This window comes from Pezoporus wallicus, unplaced genomic scaffold (assembly GCF_028554395.1).
Source record: "Pezoporus wallicus isolate ANWC-B61680 ecotype Strahan unplaced genomic scaffold, APGP_CSIRO_Pwel_v1 contig_7731, whole genome shotgun sequence".
Lineage (NCBI taxonomy): Eukaryota > Metazoa > Chordata > Aves > Psittaciformes > Psittacidae > Pezoporus > Pezoporus wallicus.
Genome location: NW_026635361.1, coordinates 1,260,091 through 1,274,241, shown reverse-complemented (window position 1 = coordinate 1,274,241; position 14,151 = coordinate 1,260,091). Strand labels below are relative to the sequence as shown.

The window sequence follows — 14,151 nt, the reverse complement described above, 5'->3', positions numbered from 1 at the left end:
TACCCGGGCTGTGTTGACATATGGCAGCTCCTTGGCTGCTCCTTCCCTTAACCCTGCAGGCTGCCTGGACACCCACTGCTGGGGCTGCAGAGCCTGTGTGCAGGCTTGAGCCTGGTTTGCAGCTGGTTTCAGTGTTCCTGCCTTCCCCTGCCTGCTGCAGGCTGCAACAGGGAGAGCTGGGGGTGTCCTACAAGCGTATCCTTCCTCCAGGGTCATTGTGGGAGGGCTCAGGGGGAGCTGGGGGGGGGGGAACTGGGTGCCCCCTGAGCAAAGAGGGTTGGGGATGATTGAGAGAAGGACTTAGGGGTGCTGGTTCAGGAGAAGCTCAACAGGACCCAGCTTCAGTGTGCTGGTGGAGTGGAGAGATGCTGCGAGGGCTGGAGCAGCTCTGCTCTGGAGCCAGGCTGAGAGAGCTGGGCTGGGGCAGCCTGGACAAGAGAAGGCTCCTGAAGGGGAGACCTCAGAGCAGCTCCAGTGCCTGAAGGGGCTGCAGGAAACCTGGAGAGGGGCTTGGGACAAGGGATGTAGGGACAGGCCAAGGGGAATGGCTTGAACCTGCCCGAGGGGAGACTGAGATGAGCTCTTAGGCAGAAGCTCTTCCCTGTGAGGGTGCTGAGGCGCTGGCACAGGGTGCCCAGAGAAGCTGTGGCTGCCCCATCCCTGGCAGTGTTCAAGGCCAGGTTGGACACAGGGGCTTGGAGCAAGCTGCTCCAGTGGAAGGTGTCCCTGCCCGTGGCAGGGGTTGGGGCTGGATGAGCTTTGAGGTCCCTTCCAAACCAAACCAGGCTGGAATTCTATGTGCTGTGGTACCCAGGATGTGCTGGGTTTGGGGTGCACAGAGGCAGCATGACCAGTTTAGAAAACAACAACAACCAGTATTTATTGCTGTCCATACAGCTTTGGTTACAAGGCAAGAGGGCTGCAGGCGTCTATCCAGCTCCCGCAGGAGAGCACTGGCAGAAGACACAAGAGCTGGACCACCCATGCCTCGGGGTAGGGGAGATGGAGATGCTCAGCCCCCCCACCAGGAGACAAGGGGTTCCCCAGCACCCTGGGCAGTTGGGTATGGTATATATGTCCCATGTGGGAATACTAAAGCACTTAAGGAGTTTGTTTATGCCTTACAGGTCAGCTCAGTTTCCCTTCCTGTCATCTGGATTTTCCCAATCTTTCTTCCTCCCATTCCATTGTGCAGTCCCTGCTTGGTTTCCCATCAAAGAGGACTGCTGGGACATTGTTCTGGTCTCTTTGAGCTCCATCCCTCCCTGCTGGGGTTGGAGCTGGCGCAGGTCAGCTCGGTGGGTCCAGCCCTGAGCAGCGGTTTGGACCACAGGCTTCAGCAGTGAAAGGCAAAGGGGAGGGAGGAAACGAGCTGCATCACATCTGGGAAAGGTACTGAGGGAGGCAGGGCCTGATCCTGCGACATGCAGGAAGGGTGCAGGCACCCTGGGTGCTGCCAGCACCCAGCCAGTGGGTGCCTTTTGTGCTCCCGCAGGGATTGAAGCCTGTGGGACAGCTTCTCCTGCTCCATAAAATGGCCTGATTCAAGCCCACAGCCCCATCCAGCGTGTCCTGCCATGCCCATCCTGCCTACAAAGCACCACCATACCTCCGCCCCTCACAGCTACGTCCCCTGGGCCCCCAGGACCCCATGTCCAAGCTATTTCCCTCCTCTCAGGCTGGTCCTTCTGCTCCTGGTGCTCCATGTGAGGTTGGTGGTAGGAAGGATGCGCCTGGCTGGCTAAGGGCCCGAGCGCTGGTCACAGCAGGGATGTCATCTTTGGTGCTGCTGGACCAGAGATGCCCTCCCTGGTCAGAGCTCACTGCTGCGGGTGGAGGTGGGCTCTGGGGACGGGTGATGGTCACCCTGTTGATGATGGACTTCAATCCTGCTTTGGTCTCAGGAGGGAGACAAGTCGGGAGGTGGCAGGTTTGGAGCCCCGAACGCAGCAGCACAACGTGGATATGCTCTGCATCACCCAAGTTTGAAGCTCTCAGCTAACAAAGCCCAGCCCTGACCCCCCATCAAAGGAGGGGTTGAACTACCAACCCTGGGCCTGTGTCTTGGCCCCCTTTGACTCCTGACCTCCCGCAGTTCCCAGAAGCTCAGCAAAGGCACGGCACTACGTGAAGATAAATGCTACAGAAAGAGGGGGACCCCCAAGGCACCGTTTCCTTCTCCCCCCTTTAACAGCAGAGTGCGATGCCCAAAGCCAGCAGGAGGGTCCCCAGATGGACCTGGGACACTGCTCCTCCAGCCCTGCTCTTGGACTCCCTTGGCATGTGGTAAACGATCACCAGCTTTTCTCCAGTGCCAGAAGGATCTAACTCATCCCCCTTGTAGCAGCTCCTGCCCCCAGGGTGGCCAGCATGGGGGTCATCTCGGAGCAGATCCTCGGCTGGATTCTCCGACCCAGCCAAGGCCACGTTGACCGAGACATCCCGTGTTCCCACGTCGTTGACAGCGACGCAGGTGTAGGTGCCTTCATCCTGCTTGCTGAAGTTGGGAATGGCCATGGTGCCGTTCTTGAAGACCAGGAAGTGCTCTTGGCTCTGCTTGACGTTTCCGTCCCGCGCCACGTTGGGCCCGTTGATCTCAACGCGGCGGCTGGAGGTCTGGATCTTCCACCTGATCTCCGGCGGAGGGCTGCCCGCCACGCTGCAGTGCAGGGTCAGCGTCAGGCCGTCGTACATGACCGTGTTGTCCAGGTTGGACAGGTAGGTGAGCTGCACCGAGGGCGCGACGCAGCGGTGATCAGGGATGTCCGTCACCGCCCTGCCTTTCATCCTGCCGGGAGCCACGCACAGGGTAGACCCCCCCTTGGTGACGGACACGGAGGTGCTCTCGGTCCACTTCTTCAGCCAGAAGACCTTGCAGGAGCAGTTAAAGGGGTTGTTGAAGATCTGAAGCTGGGACAGGGAGGGCAGGTTATCGAAGGTGCCCTCGGCCAGGGTGGTCAGCTCGTTGTCATTGAGCCAGAGGGAGCGCAGGTCCTTCAGGGAGCGGAAGGCATCCCTGGGTAGCCCGGCCAGGCGGTTGTTGTTCATCTTCAGGATCTGCAGGCCGCTGAGGTTGCGGAGGTCCTGCCAGGGGAAATCCACGATCTTGTTGTGGCTCAGGTCCAGGTTCTTCAGGTGCAGCAGCAAGGCGAAAGCCCCTGGCTCCACCACCCCGATCTGGTTGTAGCCCAACCACAGCGACTGCACTTCGGGAACCTCGGCGAAGGAAGCCTGCCCCAGCCAGGCGATCCTGTTGGCTGACAAGGTGAGGATGGTCACGTTGGAGGACAGCCCCTCGGGTACCTCCTGCAGGTCCTTGTAGGCGCACTCGGCCAAGAGCCGCCCGTTCTTCTTGGTGGAGCAGGAGCAGGGGCTGGGACAGGCCAGGCAGGGCCCCAGGAGTGCAGCCAGCCCCAGGCAGCAGAGCAGGGGCCTCATCCTTCCTCCTGGGAACAGAGATGGGGGGAATGAACAGGACGGGTCGAGCCGAGATGGGGATCTGTGTTTTCTTGCCAAATACTAAGAGGAAGCAGCAGGAGAGCGAAGCATCCATGTGGTTAACCCCAGGCTGCTCAAAATACTCTTCCCTAAGCTGCAGAAGGCATTTCCTCACCAAGAGCAGAGCCTTCTACCTATGTGAGCAGGGAAATTCCCCCTAAACCCTTTCCTTCCCACCCCCCCCCCCCCCCCCGAAAATGCCTCTTTTTGATCCTGGCTGAAATCCAACTCTTGGATGCTGTTTCTGCAGGTTTTGGGATGAAAAGCGGGAGCTGGGGGTTCCAAGTTCACCCTGCTGAGGCTGGAAGGAGGTGAAACAGAGCGACCACAGCTCTTTCACAACCAGCCTTCCCCGAAACCATTAAGCCGCCTCCCCTGGAGCCCATAAGTTGTTGGGCTTTTCAGCACGCACTCAGACCTCAAACCAGCTCCCCCCATCTCCATGTTTTTATATGTCATGGAAAAATCCCAGCGTCTCGAGTGCTTTTTCTTAGCAAGAGAGTGTGGGGTCCCTGGCTGCTGGAAGTCTTTAGAGAGAAATAGTTCTGAGCTAACTCCTTACTCCCCTTCTTCTTGCCTTGCGCAGGAGACTGTGCACGCTCCATTCCCAGCCTCTGGAAGCTGTGTCCCACTGGGAAGAGGTTAACTGCGCCTCAGCGAGGAGCTGGCAGCGAGACCCCTTTGTCTCTGCCTTGTAGGCAAGTTTTGCTGCTCCTTCCAATCCCCAACCCTGTCATTTAGAGCGGGGGGGGGGGGGGGGGGGGGGGGCATTTTATTGGCAAGGAAGAGGATGAATATGACCCGCACAACAACTTGGGGAGGGGGGCAAAAGGGAACACAAAGGGTCCTCTCCTGCAGGGATCAACCACCCCTTGCATGGGGTTCAAGGAATGGGGAAGGACCCCGCAGGGTTCTGGGGGTGATGGGTGGGTGAGAGCCCGGCGGGGGTGGGGAACAAGCTTGGCTGATGCATTCAAAGCCCCTGGTGGGTGTCATTTAGGGGTGCCCCGCATCTCTCCCAACCCAGCCTGCCCGGCAGGGGCAGATCCCCGTCACTAAGACCGGGATGCGGCAGAGGGGCGGCAGGACTTGGGGTAGTGCCGCAAGGCAGCACCGGGGGTGTGTGTGTGTGTGTGTGTGTGTGTGTCCCGCTGCGCTTGGTCTCCCGGAGCCCCCTCTTCACCCGTCCCCGCCGCCAGCATCGCCCCGGGGGTGCCGTTACCTCTCCCGCGGCCGGGCGGGCCGAGGCGGTGCGAGCAGGGCCCGCACGCCGCATACCAGAGCCGTGAATAACCCCCCCCAGCCCTCCCTCCTGCCCTCCCCTCCCCGGCCCGGCTCTGGAGCTCCCACCCCGGCCCCCCAGGTCCCTTCCCCGGCCCCTTCACCGGCAGCTTCTCGGGGATGGAGCCCGCTCGCCCTCTCTCCTCTGGAACGGGGGAAAACGGGACCGCCGGTTCCCTCGGCCCTCGTCGGGCTTCTCCTCCCCTCCCCGTCCCACGGGCCCTTTTGTTTTCCATGGCACCGACCCACTACCGCAGGCGGAAAACGGCTGCGGGGCCCGTCCTCCGCCCGCCTCCCCCGAAGCCCGCCCCCCGCCCCCGGAGCGGGGGGAGCACCCAAACCTCTCCCCCCTCCAAAGCCCTGCATCCCGGGGTCCATCTCATCCCCCACCACTTGCAGGGGATGTCTACGGGACAGGGCAGAGGGTGAGAGCATGGGGGGTGCTTCTGGCCGGGGAGTCTCCTCTAAGAAGGGGGGAAAGGCTTTGGGGTCTCAGGGGTAGCAGGATGTGTGACAGGGTAGGTGTCCCAGAGGCTCTGTCAGGGTGCATGGGGAAGGTGGACAAGCATTGGTGTCACGCAGAGCCATCTCCTCCACCCTGCAGTGAACTGCTGATAAAAGCTTTTCAAAGCAGATTCCTCCTCCAGCCTCCAGGACCACTTGGACAGAGGTGGGCAAAGCATCCAGGCCTGGGATGCTGAGCAGGTCCTTGCTCCCTGCCCTCCCACTGGCCAAACTGGGGTATCTCTGGTAAGAAACCTGCCTGCTGTGGGGCTGGGGTTGGGGCAACCTGGTGTGAGACACCCATAGCATGGAAGCAGAGGTGCAAGGACCCCCATCCCAGAGCAAGCCAGCTCCTCTTTGGAACAGACCCTGAGCAAGAGCAAGAGCAAGATGGAGCAGGGAGGGAAGCTGGAGCCCCCAGGAGAGCTTCAGCTCCGTGTAGCCCAACCACAGCTCCCTGTCTTCACACTTGTGCTGACGCAGCCGTCGCTGAGGCCAGGCTGTGAACAGACTTGGCGTTAAAAATAGTGCCGTGCAAGAGAGAAGGGGATTAGCTTGCATCTAAAGCAGTTCATCAGGCAGGCTTGCAGCCCGGCTGCTGCCACACGGGTCGGAGAGGCATCTTGTCCAGGGGGGTCAGGACCTGCTTTGTGAGGCATCTGTGGGGGCTGGCACTGCCCCTCTTGGGTGTGCTGGTGTGGAGGTTGCTTCCTGACCCCCCTCCATGGGTTGATATCGGTGATGCCCATTACCCCGGCACAGGGCAGGCTGGTATCTGGCTGGAGGATGGTCCATCGGGCCCCCCCATGCTGTGAAGCATATTATGAGCATCTTCAGAGCCTCTCTGCAAGGGGATGGGGTGCTGAACCGGTGGGGGATGCAGAGCTGGGGTGACTGCAGAGGACCAGCCCTCATTCTGCCCACTCACACTCATGGAGCAGATGAAAAGATGCTGCTCTGAGCCCTTCTACGGGGACCACAGTCTCCATCTGTGACCCTGACGAGGTACAGCCCCTCACAGCACTGCGGTGACCATACCGACATGGCAATGCTCTCTTCCCTTGAGTTTTTGATCCAGGATAAGAGACAATTTTGGATGGGAGGGGGATAAAAGCTTCTTTATCCCGGAGCTGTCTCTAACAAAGGGTGCCAGACGCCTTCACACACTTTAGGTGACACTGTAAGTGTGTGACAGTGGGTGCAAGCTCAATCCCCGGGCTGGCGGCAGGCTCTGGAGAAGGGTTAATGCCTTAGGAGGGGCTGAGCCATCCCGGATGCTTTAACCCTTTCTAACCCCACTGAACACGGAGCGGGTGGGAGGGTGCAGGGCTCTATCCCTGACCCCTTCATGTGCCTTTGGGCACCGGGTGCTAATTAGTGCCCCACTAAAAAGGAGCAAATCTCAACATCAACCAGCAAGGGAGGTAGCTCATCACAGTGAGATTCCCTGTAGATCTGTTAGGCGGGGAAATCTATTACTCTCTAATTAAATGAAAGCCAAAACGATTGTTCTTTTCCTATTCCTTGTATGTTTCTAAGCACGCAACTCAATTACAAGCGGATCCGCAGAAGGGGATTTGTCTACAAGGGGAACTCTCTGCTTGGCACGGGGGATTTAAAAGCTGGAGCAAACACCTGGGCTGCTGTGGAGCAGCCTCGGTTTCCCAGGATTTGGGGGATTTGGGTGGGCACCCCGCTGCTTGCTGCCTCTTTGCTTGCAGACCTGCTTTGTCTGTCTCCCCCATGCTCCGTGCCGCAGGAGAAAGATGCAAAGGCCGGGTTGAAAATAGCAAATCATCCTCTGGAGGATGGAGAAGCGAGTGTTTGCTCGGGGGGATCTGCCGGGGTGCGTTTGGGGAGGGCAAGGGGCACGGGTGGGGTATCAGGGGCCACCCATGTGTGCTGGTGAGGGGGTGACCATCCCCACATGACAGCGGGACACTGTCTCTCAAGCAGGGACACAAGGAGGGCATTTGGCTTCGTAGCTCCAGATAAGAAAAGCAATCAAAGGCAGCCTTAAATCTTCGCCGTGTAATTGTGGGCTTAAATCATCACCCAGACGAGATGGGGATGCAGGGCTGGGGAGGGGGCATAAATCCACTGGACACCTTCTTATCACCCCTGCTCTGGGATTATTTGGGGACCGGGGTGACACTAACCCCATCCTGCTGCCCCAGCACAGTGGTGGGGATATGGTCACATATACACCTACCTACAGGGTGTGTGTAGGAGACAAGAGTTGGGGTTTTTTGCATGCATGGAGAAAAAACGTGTACATGGACAGTGTGGGTATTTAGCTGGGGTATTTGTATGCATATTGAGCATATATATTGTGTGTGCACAGGTACACACAGCTTATATACATTGTATGTACTATTGTGTGTGTTCTTGCTGCCTACACATATTGTAGGAATATCAGGGTGTATGTAGAGCGTGTGTGTATGTGCTGGGGGAAAATATTTGGTTTTCTTATATAGTGACTTTATAGAGCATCCACAGACTATAGAATATATTTAGTTTATGCTATTTTCATGCCTCTGCTGTATTTACCTCTATTTGTTGGGTATATAGACTGAGTACACACCAAATTCGATGAGTCTACGAAATGTGTGCACAGAGAGCATAGAACTATTTGTGCATATATACCGTGTATGTGTGTGTATAAAATGAGTGTATACAGCAGGGATGTGTATATAGAGGGTGTAGCTGTATATATAGTATGTCTGTGAATTATATATAATATGCATATACAGAAATAAGAGATATATACTGTGTGCAGCATGGTCTATGAGTATAAATATACACATTTATAGGGCTTGTTTTGCCTGTAGCTGCGGCAATGTGTCTCCACGCCGTCTCCCTCCTCCTCGTGGTCCCCCCGGCTGTACCGGGCTCCGTACGGGGCAGAGCCGGGGGGACACCGGGTGCAATCTCCCTCTCGCCCGCACCAAACACAGACCCGGCTCCACTTTCAACCCCTTTTATTGACTCTTTCACAGACAGAAGCTCGCAGAAAGGCGCCCGCGGCTCTCGCCGGTCCCGGGGCTCCCGGGGACCGGAGGGATGGGGTGAGGAGGGGCGGTGGCGGTGACCCCCTAGCCTCCCGGGGCCGGGTCCCCACCGGCAGCACGGGCCCGTCTACGGCACAGACACTTGGCTACAAGGCTACTCTACCCAACACACATCGAGGGGTCCCGCCGGGCCGGGGGGTCGGGATGGGACCGAGGAGGGGAGTGGGGGGTCGGGCCGCCGCCGCTACTCCGGGGGAACGATCTGGGGGCGCGGAGCTGTCCAGCCCCGCCGGTGCTGAACGGGTGAGCTCCGGGGAGCCCCGGCACCCACCGGGCAGCGGAGACGGGATCGCACCGGGGGAGCTCCAGCACCCACCGTGGAAAACAGGGATGCACCGGAGCGCGATAGGCACCTACCGGCGGGGACCCACCGGACCGAGGGGACCGGCGGGGACCCACCGGGAAGCGGCGTGGATCGGGGAGTGGGGAGGGTAACACCGAAGAGTGGCGGGGACCGCACCGCGGCTCTGCGGGCCCGGACCGGGGAGCGGCAGGAGCGGACCGGGGAGCAGAGGGGACTCACCAGGGACCGAGGGAGCGGCGGGACCGGACCGCGGAGGGGCAGGGACCCGCCAGGGACTGAACTGTATCCAGAAAGAAAAAGAGGTTTTGGGATTCCGGGATTTTTTCTTTTACCCATTTTTTTTTCTCATCGTTTTCGTTTTTCTCCTTTAAGGGGAGAGAAAACACGGGGCGGACGGAGAGCAGAGGCGGGCGGGGGACCGGGAATCGTTGCGGTGATGTCTCCGAGCCGGGAGCGAGGAGACCTCCGGTATCCAAAACGGAAACGAAATCCTGGGAGAAACGTCCCGCCCGCACCGAGCATCCCCGGGGCCAAGTCCCTTCCACGGGGACCTGCCGCCTGAGGAGGAGGAAGAGGAGAAGGAGGAAGGTCAGGCGGGCGCTGCTGAGGATGCTGTGGTCGTTCCTCAGAGGAAAAGCAGCGGTGGTACCCAGGGAAGCGGGGGTGGGCGGGATGGGGGGATGAAGGGGAGGTGGGGACCGGGAGGGGGGACGGGGAGGCTCAGCGGGGGCGCTGTCGGTAGTTGCCGTTGATCTCTTGGGAGATGGTGACAGCCTCGGCGCCCAGCGGCAGCTTGTCGCTGTACTCAGAGCGGACCTCGAACTCCTCGCCGTTGGCTTTGGATTGCGATTCCACTATGGAGCTGGCCGCCACGCTCTCCTCTCGCTCCAGCTCCGGAGCCCCTTCGGCTTCCCTCCTCCCCCTCCATCTGCCTCCCTCGTCATCCTCCTCCTCATCTTCCTCCTCCACCTCTGCTTCACCCACTTCGCTGGGATTGAAGTTCTTCTCGGACTCCAGGTAGGAGGCGCGGGGATCGAAGTCAGCAGCCATGTGCTTCTCCATCTGGTCCGGGTTCTGGGCCTTCATGATGAGCTTGTAGGTCTTCCCCTGGTACTTGGAGAGGAGGTGGCACCACGTGGCCCCCATCAGGGGTAAGGTGGCCAGCACCAGCAAGAAGATGCTCACAACCACGATGATGATGAGCGAGGGGATCTCCTTTTTGGTGGTGAAGACCACTTGGACCTGGCAGTCCTCCCCCAGGTAGGTGAGACACACGGAGTAGTTGGTGCCGGGGTTCAAGCCCTGGAACCAGTATGAGTTCACCCCTTCCTCGATCTTGGACCACTGGACCAAAGCGTGGCCCTGCCTGCTCTCCTGGCACAGGTAGAGCATCCTGAGGTGGACCTTCTCGGGCTGCATGTAGGTGGGTGTGAGCTGCACCCGGGCATCGCGCTCTGACACGTCTAAGGCGATTACCCCCAGGTCGAAAGTGTGCTGCTTGAAGTCACCGCTCTCGTTGAAGGCGTGGTTGGAAATGTACTTGCTGGTTTGTATGGAGCCACACTTCTTCTCAAAGGGTGGAAGCTGGAAAGGGACTTGCCCATCTCCCGTGGACTCCACCTCAGCTGCCATGGATGGTTGGCTCTGCCGAGTGGGACCGAGGGGTTTGCTTCTGTCATCTGGCATAAGCACACTGTTCTTTGCTCCCTTGGCCCCAGGCTTCTTGTCACCTGGCTGTGCTTTGCCTCCCAGCGGATCCCTCCCAGGCTGCAGTGGGTATTTCTGGGTGCCTGCCACAGCCACATTGACGGAGGTCTGGTTGCTCCCCATTTCATTGGTGGCCAGACAGGTGTAGGTGCCTTCTTCCCGCTTGCTCAGGTGGGGAATTACCAACGTGCCGTTCTTGAAGACCAAGAAGCGCTCAGGGTCCTGTTTGGGGAGGTCCTTCCCGGTGCTCTCCTTCGGGTTCCCGTTCAGTTCCAGTGTTCGGCTGGAGGTGCGGATCTTCCAGCTCACTTCAGGTGGTGGGGTACCCGTCACAGCACAGTGCAGCGTCAGGGTGAAGCCATCAAAGAGCTCCGTGGTGTCCAGATTGGGGTAATAGGTGAGCTGCACAGTAGGTGAGGTGCACTGCACATCGGGGATCTTCCCCACCGGCACTCCTCGGAGCTGGTCCGGGAGGGCACAGGTGATGGAGTCCTTCTCTGGGATGGAGATGAGAGTGCTGTCCATCCATTTCTTCAACCACTGGAGCTTGCAGGAGCACTCGAAGGGGTTGTTGTAGATCTGCAGGTGGGAGAGGGAGCTGAGCGAGTCGAAGATACCCTCTGCAAGGGTGGTGAACTTGTTGTTGTTAATGCGCAGGGACCGGAGATCCTTCAGGGTGTGGAAAGCTCCCTGAGGCACCAGAGCCATGTGGTTATTGTTCATCTTGAGCAGCTGGAGAGCGCTGAGGTTGTAGAGGTCCTGCCAGGGGAAATCCACAATCTGGTTGTGGCTGATGTCGAGGTTTTTCAGCTGCACCAGGATGGCGAAGGTCCCGAGCTCGATGGAGCGGATCTCGTTGTGTGCCAGCCAGAGCGAGGTGACCTGGGTCACCTCCACGAAGGAACGCCGCTGCAGGGAGGTGATCTTGTTGGCCGAGAGGCTGAGGGTGGTCACGTTGGAGGGCAGCCCCGTGGGCACCACTTGAAGGTCCTTGTAGGCGCAGTCGGCGAACTGGTGGGCATACTTGTCCACGCAAGCGCAGGGCTCGGGGCACGCCCCGGCCAGGCCGAGCAGGGCCACCAGCCACACGGACAGCAGCGGGGCCATCTCCCCCTGACAAGGGACACAAGGGGGGCTCGCAGGGCTCCTGCCCCCTCTCCCCACCAGACCCTTTGTCTGGGCCCGGCCCCCCCCCAGCTGCCCCTCCACCTCACCCCTCACCCTTTCTCCTCCCTCTTCCCCTTCCCCCCCGCCGCTTTCCTCCCTGGCTCTTCCCACCCTTCTCACTCTCTTTTCCTTGTCTCGATTGGGCTCCCCCTCCACCTTATGCCCCCGAAAATATTAAATCTCGTTTTCTTTCTGTTCTGCTTTAATTTCTCCCTTTCCGGTTATTTATTTTGCTTTTCTTTTTCCTTTCTTCCACCTTTCAGCCTTTTCTCTCTCCCTGTCCCTACTTTTCTCCCTCCCTTCTCCATCCCTCCCTAGTTCTCTCCTTCCCTATTTTCCCCTTTCCCCTGACCCCCCCCATCGCCCCTGTACCACACACCCCCCCCCCCCCCCCCCTCACCCCCCGCCTCGCCGCACCGGGTCTGACCCCGCACCTCACCCGCTCCTAAGTGGCGTTAAGCAACACGCAGCCCTTCTCCTCGCCGTTACCGGTCTTCCGCATCCTCCTCCCGACTCTCAGAGGAGCCTCCGCCAGGCCGGACACGACGGTGAGGGGCGCGGCGAGGAGGTTGGGGGAACCCCACCCGAACCCCCCTCCGCACCTCTCCGGGCTGAGCTGCGAGCCGGAGCGGGGCCGTACGGGCACTGGGGCTGCCGAGGAGAGAGCGAAGGGAGGAATTAGCATTTCTGCCAGCCTCCCCCTCCGCACGGCTGCCCCCTCCCTCCTCGCCACCCCTTTCCCATCCCACCACCCACCCACCGCCAGCCTCCGGCGGGGACGGACCCGGCTGCTTCCCGGGGCGGGCGCGGCGCCCGCTCCCTCCCTTCCTCCCTCCCCAAAATATACAATAACGAGCACGACCGCCCTCCCCGCACAGCAACGAGTACAACTCGCTCGCACTCGGCAGCAGCCTTCATCCAGACCCCCTGCTCGCCGCTTGCCCTCCATTTCTCACCCCTCCGCCCCCGTTTCCCACCCCCTGGAGGGACCGGGATGCCGTCGGGGCAGATGCGGGACTCGGCTGCCCTCGTCCGGGATATCCTCCTTTGGGAACCGCTTGTGGACGGGGAACCGGGGCTCGGGACGCAGCCCAGCCCTCCCAGGAGCCTTCCTCCGGTGGCTGCGGTATTTCTGGGGGTGATGCGCGGCTGTGCCGCCGCCCAAGCCCGTCCCGTCGCGGGCGGTTCCCTTCTGCAGGGCGGCCAGAGAATGCGAAAGGGCTTTGGGGCATTTAAAGGCTTAAATGGGGGCACGGGGGTTCCCGGAATGGGACCGTTCCCCTCATCTTCCTCCTTAAGGTTTGAATCCCCCGGAAAGGTGCAGTAACGGGGAGCCCCCTCTCCCCTCTGCAGTTTCTCCTCGACGTGGGGGTCTGTTTTCCCCCACCTCTCCCCAGCCCTGCCCTCGCCTTTCCCTCGCTATGAAATCCCGAGAAATCATTGATTTTGGGAGCGGGATTGATTCTTTCCTCTCTCCCATCATCCCCATCCCTCCTCCCCCCCCCCGCCTCTCTCCATCCTCCGCCCCATCGGCGGCTGCCCCCGGGAGCTCTGCCAGTGTTGGGGGGAAGGCTGCGGCGGGCTCCGCATGGGCTCAGGTGGGTCAGCTCGGTCCTTCCGCTATTCCCGACCCGGCTCTGTCGCGACAGCAGCGGCCCCGCCTTGAACTGCTGCTCCCCCCCCTTCACGGGGACTGGGCACTTTCCATGGCGCTCCGGGTTTGGGGAGCTCCTAAGGGCTTTGAGGGGGTCTCGCCTCTTTCCTGCTTGCTCTTAACGCGGAATAAAAGCCCGATCGGTCATTTCTCCCTCGGAGGGAGCCCGGCTCAGCATCCCCGCCCAGAGGCCACAGGGATGGGCGTGTTCTTCCCAAGGACGACCAGCAGGAAGCGGGGGGATTGTAGTGGGAGTTGATGGCTGAAGGGGCAGAGAGGGGAAGCTGCTTGACAGCAGAATGTCAGGTCTGAGCCTCCGACCCGCAGGAACCGTGCTCAAAGCCCTCACCCTGACTCCTGGTCCCTGGTGAGCCCCTCGGGCACAGCGGTCAGCCTCAGACGTGCCTCAGTTTCCCTGCAGCCCTGCAATCTGAGGGCTGGCAGTGGGTGACACCCACAGAGCGGGCGAGGAGCTTGGGGGTCACCAAAGCCGCCTTGTTTCCATGCAAGTGAACCAACGCTGCCCGAGCGTGGCATCGTGGTCACCTACACCACGTCCACCTTCACGCTCCCTGGCACGGGGCTGTCCCAGTCCGACTGGCATCCCCCAGAAAAGCCTTGGCCATGGTCCAGGGGACCAGCCCGAGGAGAGGGACAAGGCCACCTCCCTCTGGCGAGCTACAGCGAGGGCTGGCACTGCTTCAGCTCCGGCACAGCGTCTCTTTGCTTCCCTTCCTGCTGGAGCAACATTTGAGCTATCATCGTGCTTTCAGCATCTTCAGGACTGAACTTTGGGCTGACTCCCTCCCTCCCCATCCCCACGGCTGGCCGGCCACCCAAGCATGTCCTCACCCTTACCATGATGTTCTTCTGGCACTGGCAGTTTGCATCTCATGGTATTACAGCATCAGATGTTTGGAGCTGTGGTTCATAGGCATTTCCCCCCCTCTATTTTGCTCCCTCTC

General features: G+C 60.1%; 2 protein-coding genes across 2 annotated transcripts; both read right to left on the bottom strand.

Annotated features, from left to right (window-relative positions):
- Nucleotides 1-870: 870 nt before the first annotated feature.
- On the bottom strand, nucleotides 871-5,039 carry LOC130605629 (immunoglobulin superfamily containing leucine-rich repeat protein-like). Its single transcript, XM_057421262.1, has 2 exons — nucleotides 4,884-5,039; nucleotides 871-3,446 (listed from the first exon to the last, which is right to left on the bottom strand). Exon 2 carries the CDS (start codon nucleotides 3,436-3,438, stop codon nucleotides 2,188-2,190), a length of 1,251 nt encoding a protein of 416 aa, XP_057277245.1. The 5' UTR covers nucleotides 3,439-3,446; nucleotides 4,884-5,039; the 3' UTR covers nucleotides 871-2,187.
- A 4,314-nt stretch (nucleotides 5,040-9,353) lies between these two features.
- ISLR2 (immunoglobulin superfamily containing leucine rich repeat 2) lies at nucleotides 9,354-12,620 on the bottom strand. Its single transcript, XM_057421250.1, has 3 exons — nucleotides 12,489-12,620; nucleotides 11,972-12,183; nucleotides 9,354-11,478 (listed from the first exon to the last, which is right to left on the bottom strand). The coding sequence occupies exon 3, from the start codon at nucleotides 11,470-11,472 to the stop codon at nucleotides 9,379-9,381; it is 2,094 nt and encodes a 697-aa protein (XP_057277233.1). The 5' UTR covers nucleotides 11,473-11,478; nucleotides 11,972-12,183; nucleotides 12,489-12,620; the 3' UTR covers nucleotides 9,354-9,378.
- Between the last annotated feature and the right edge of the window lie 1,531 nt (nucleotides 12,621-14,151).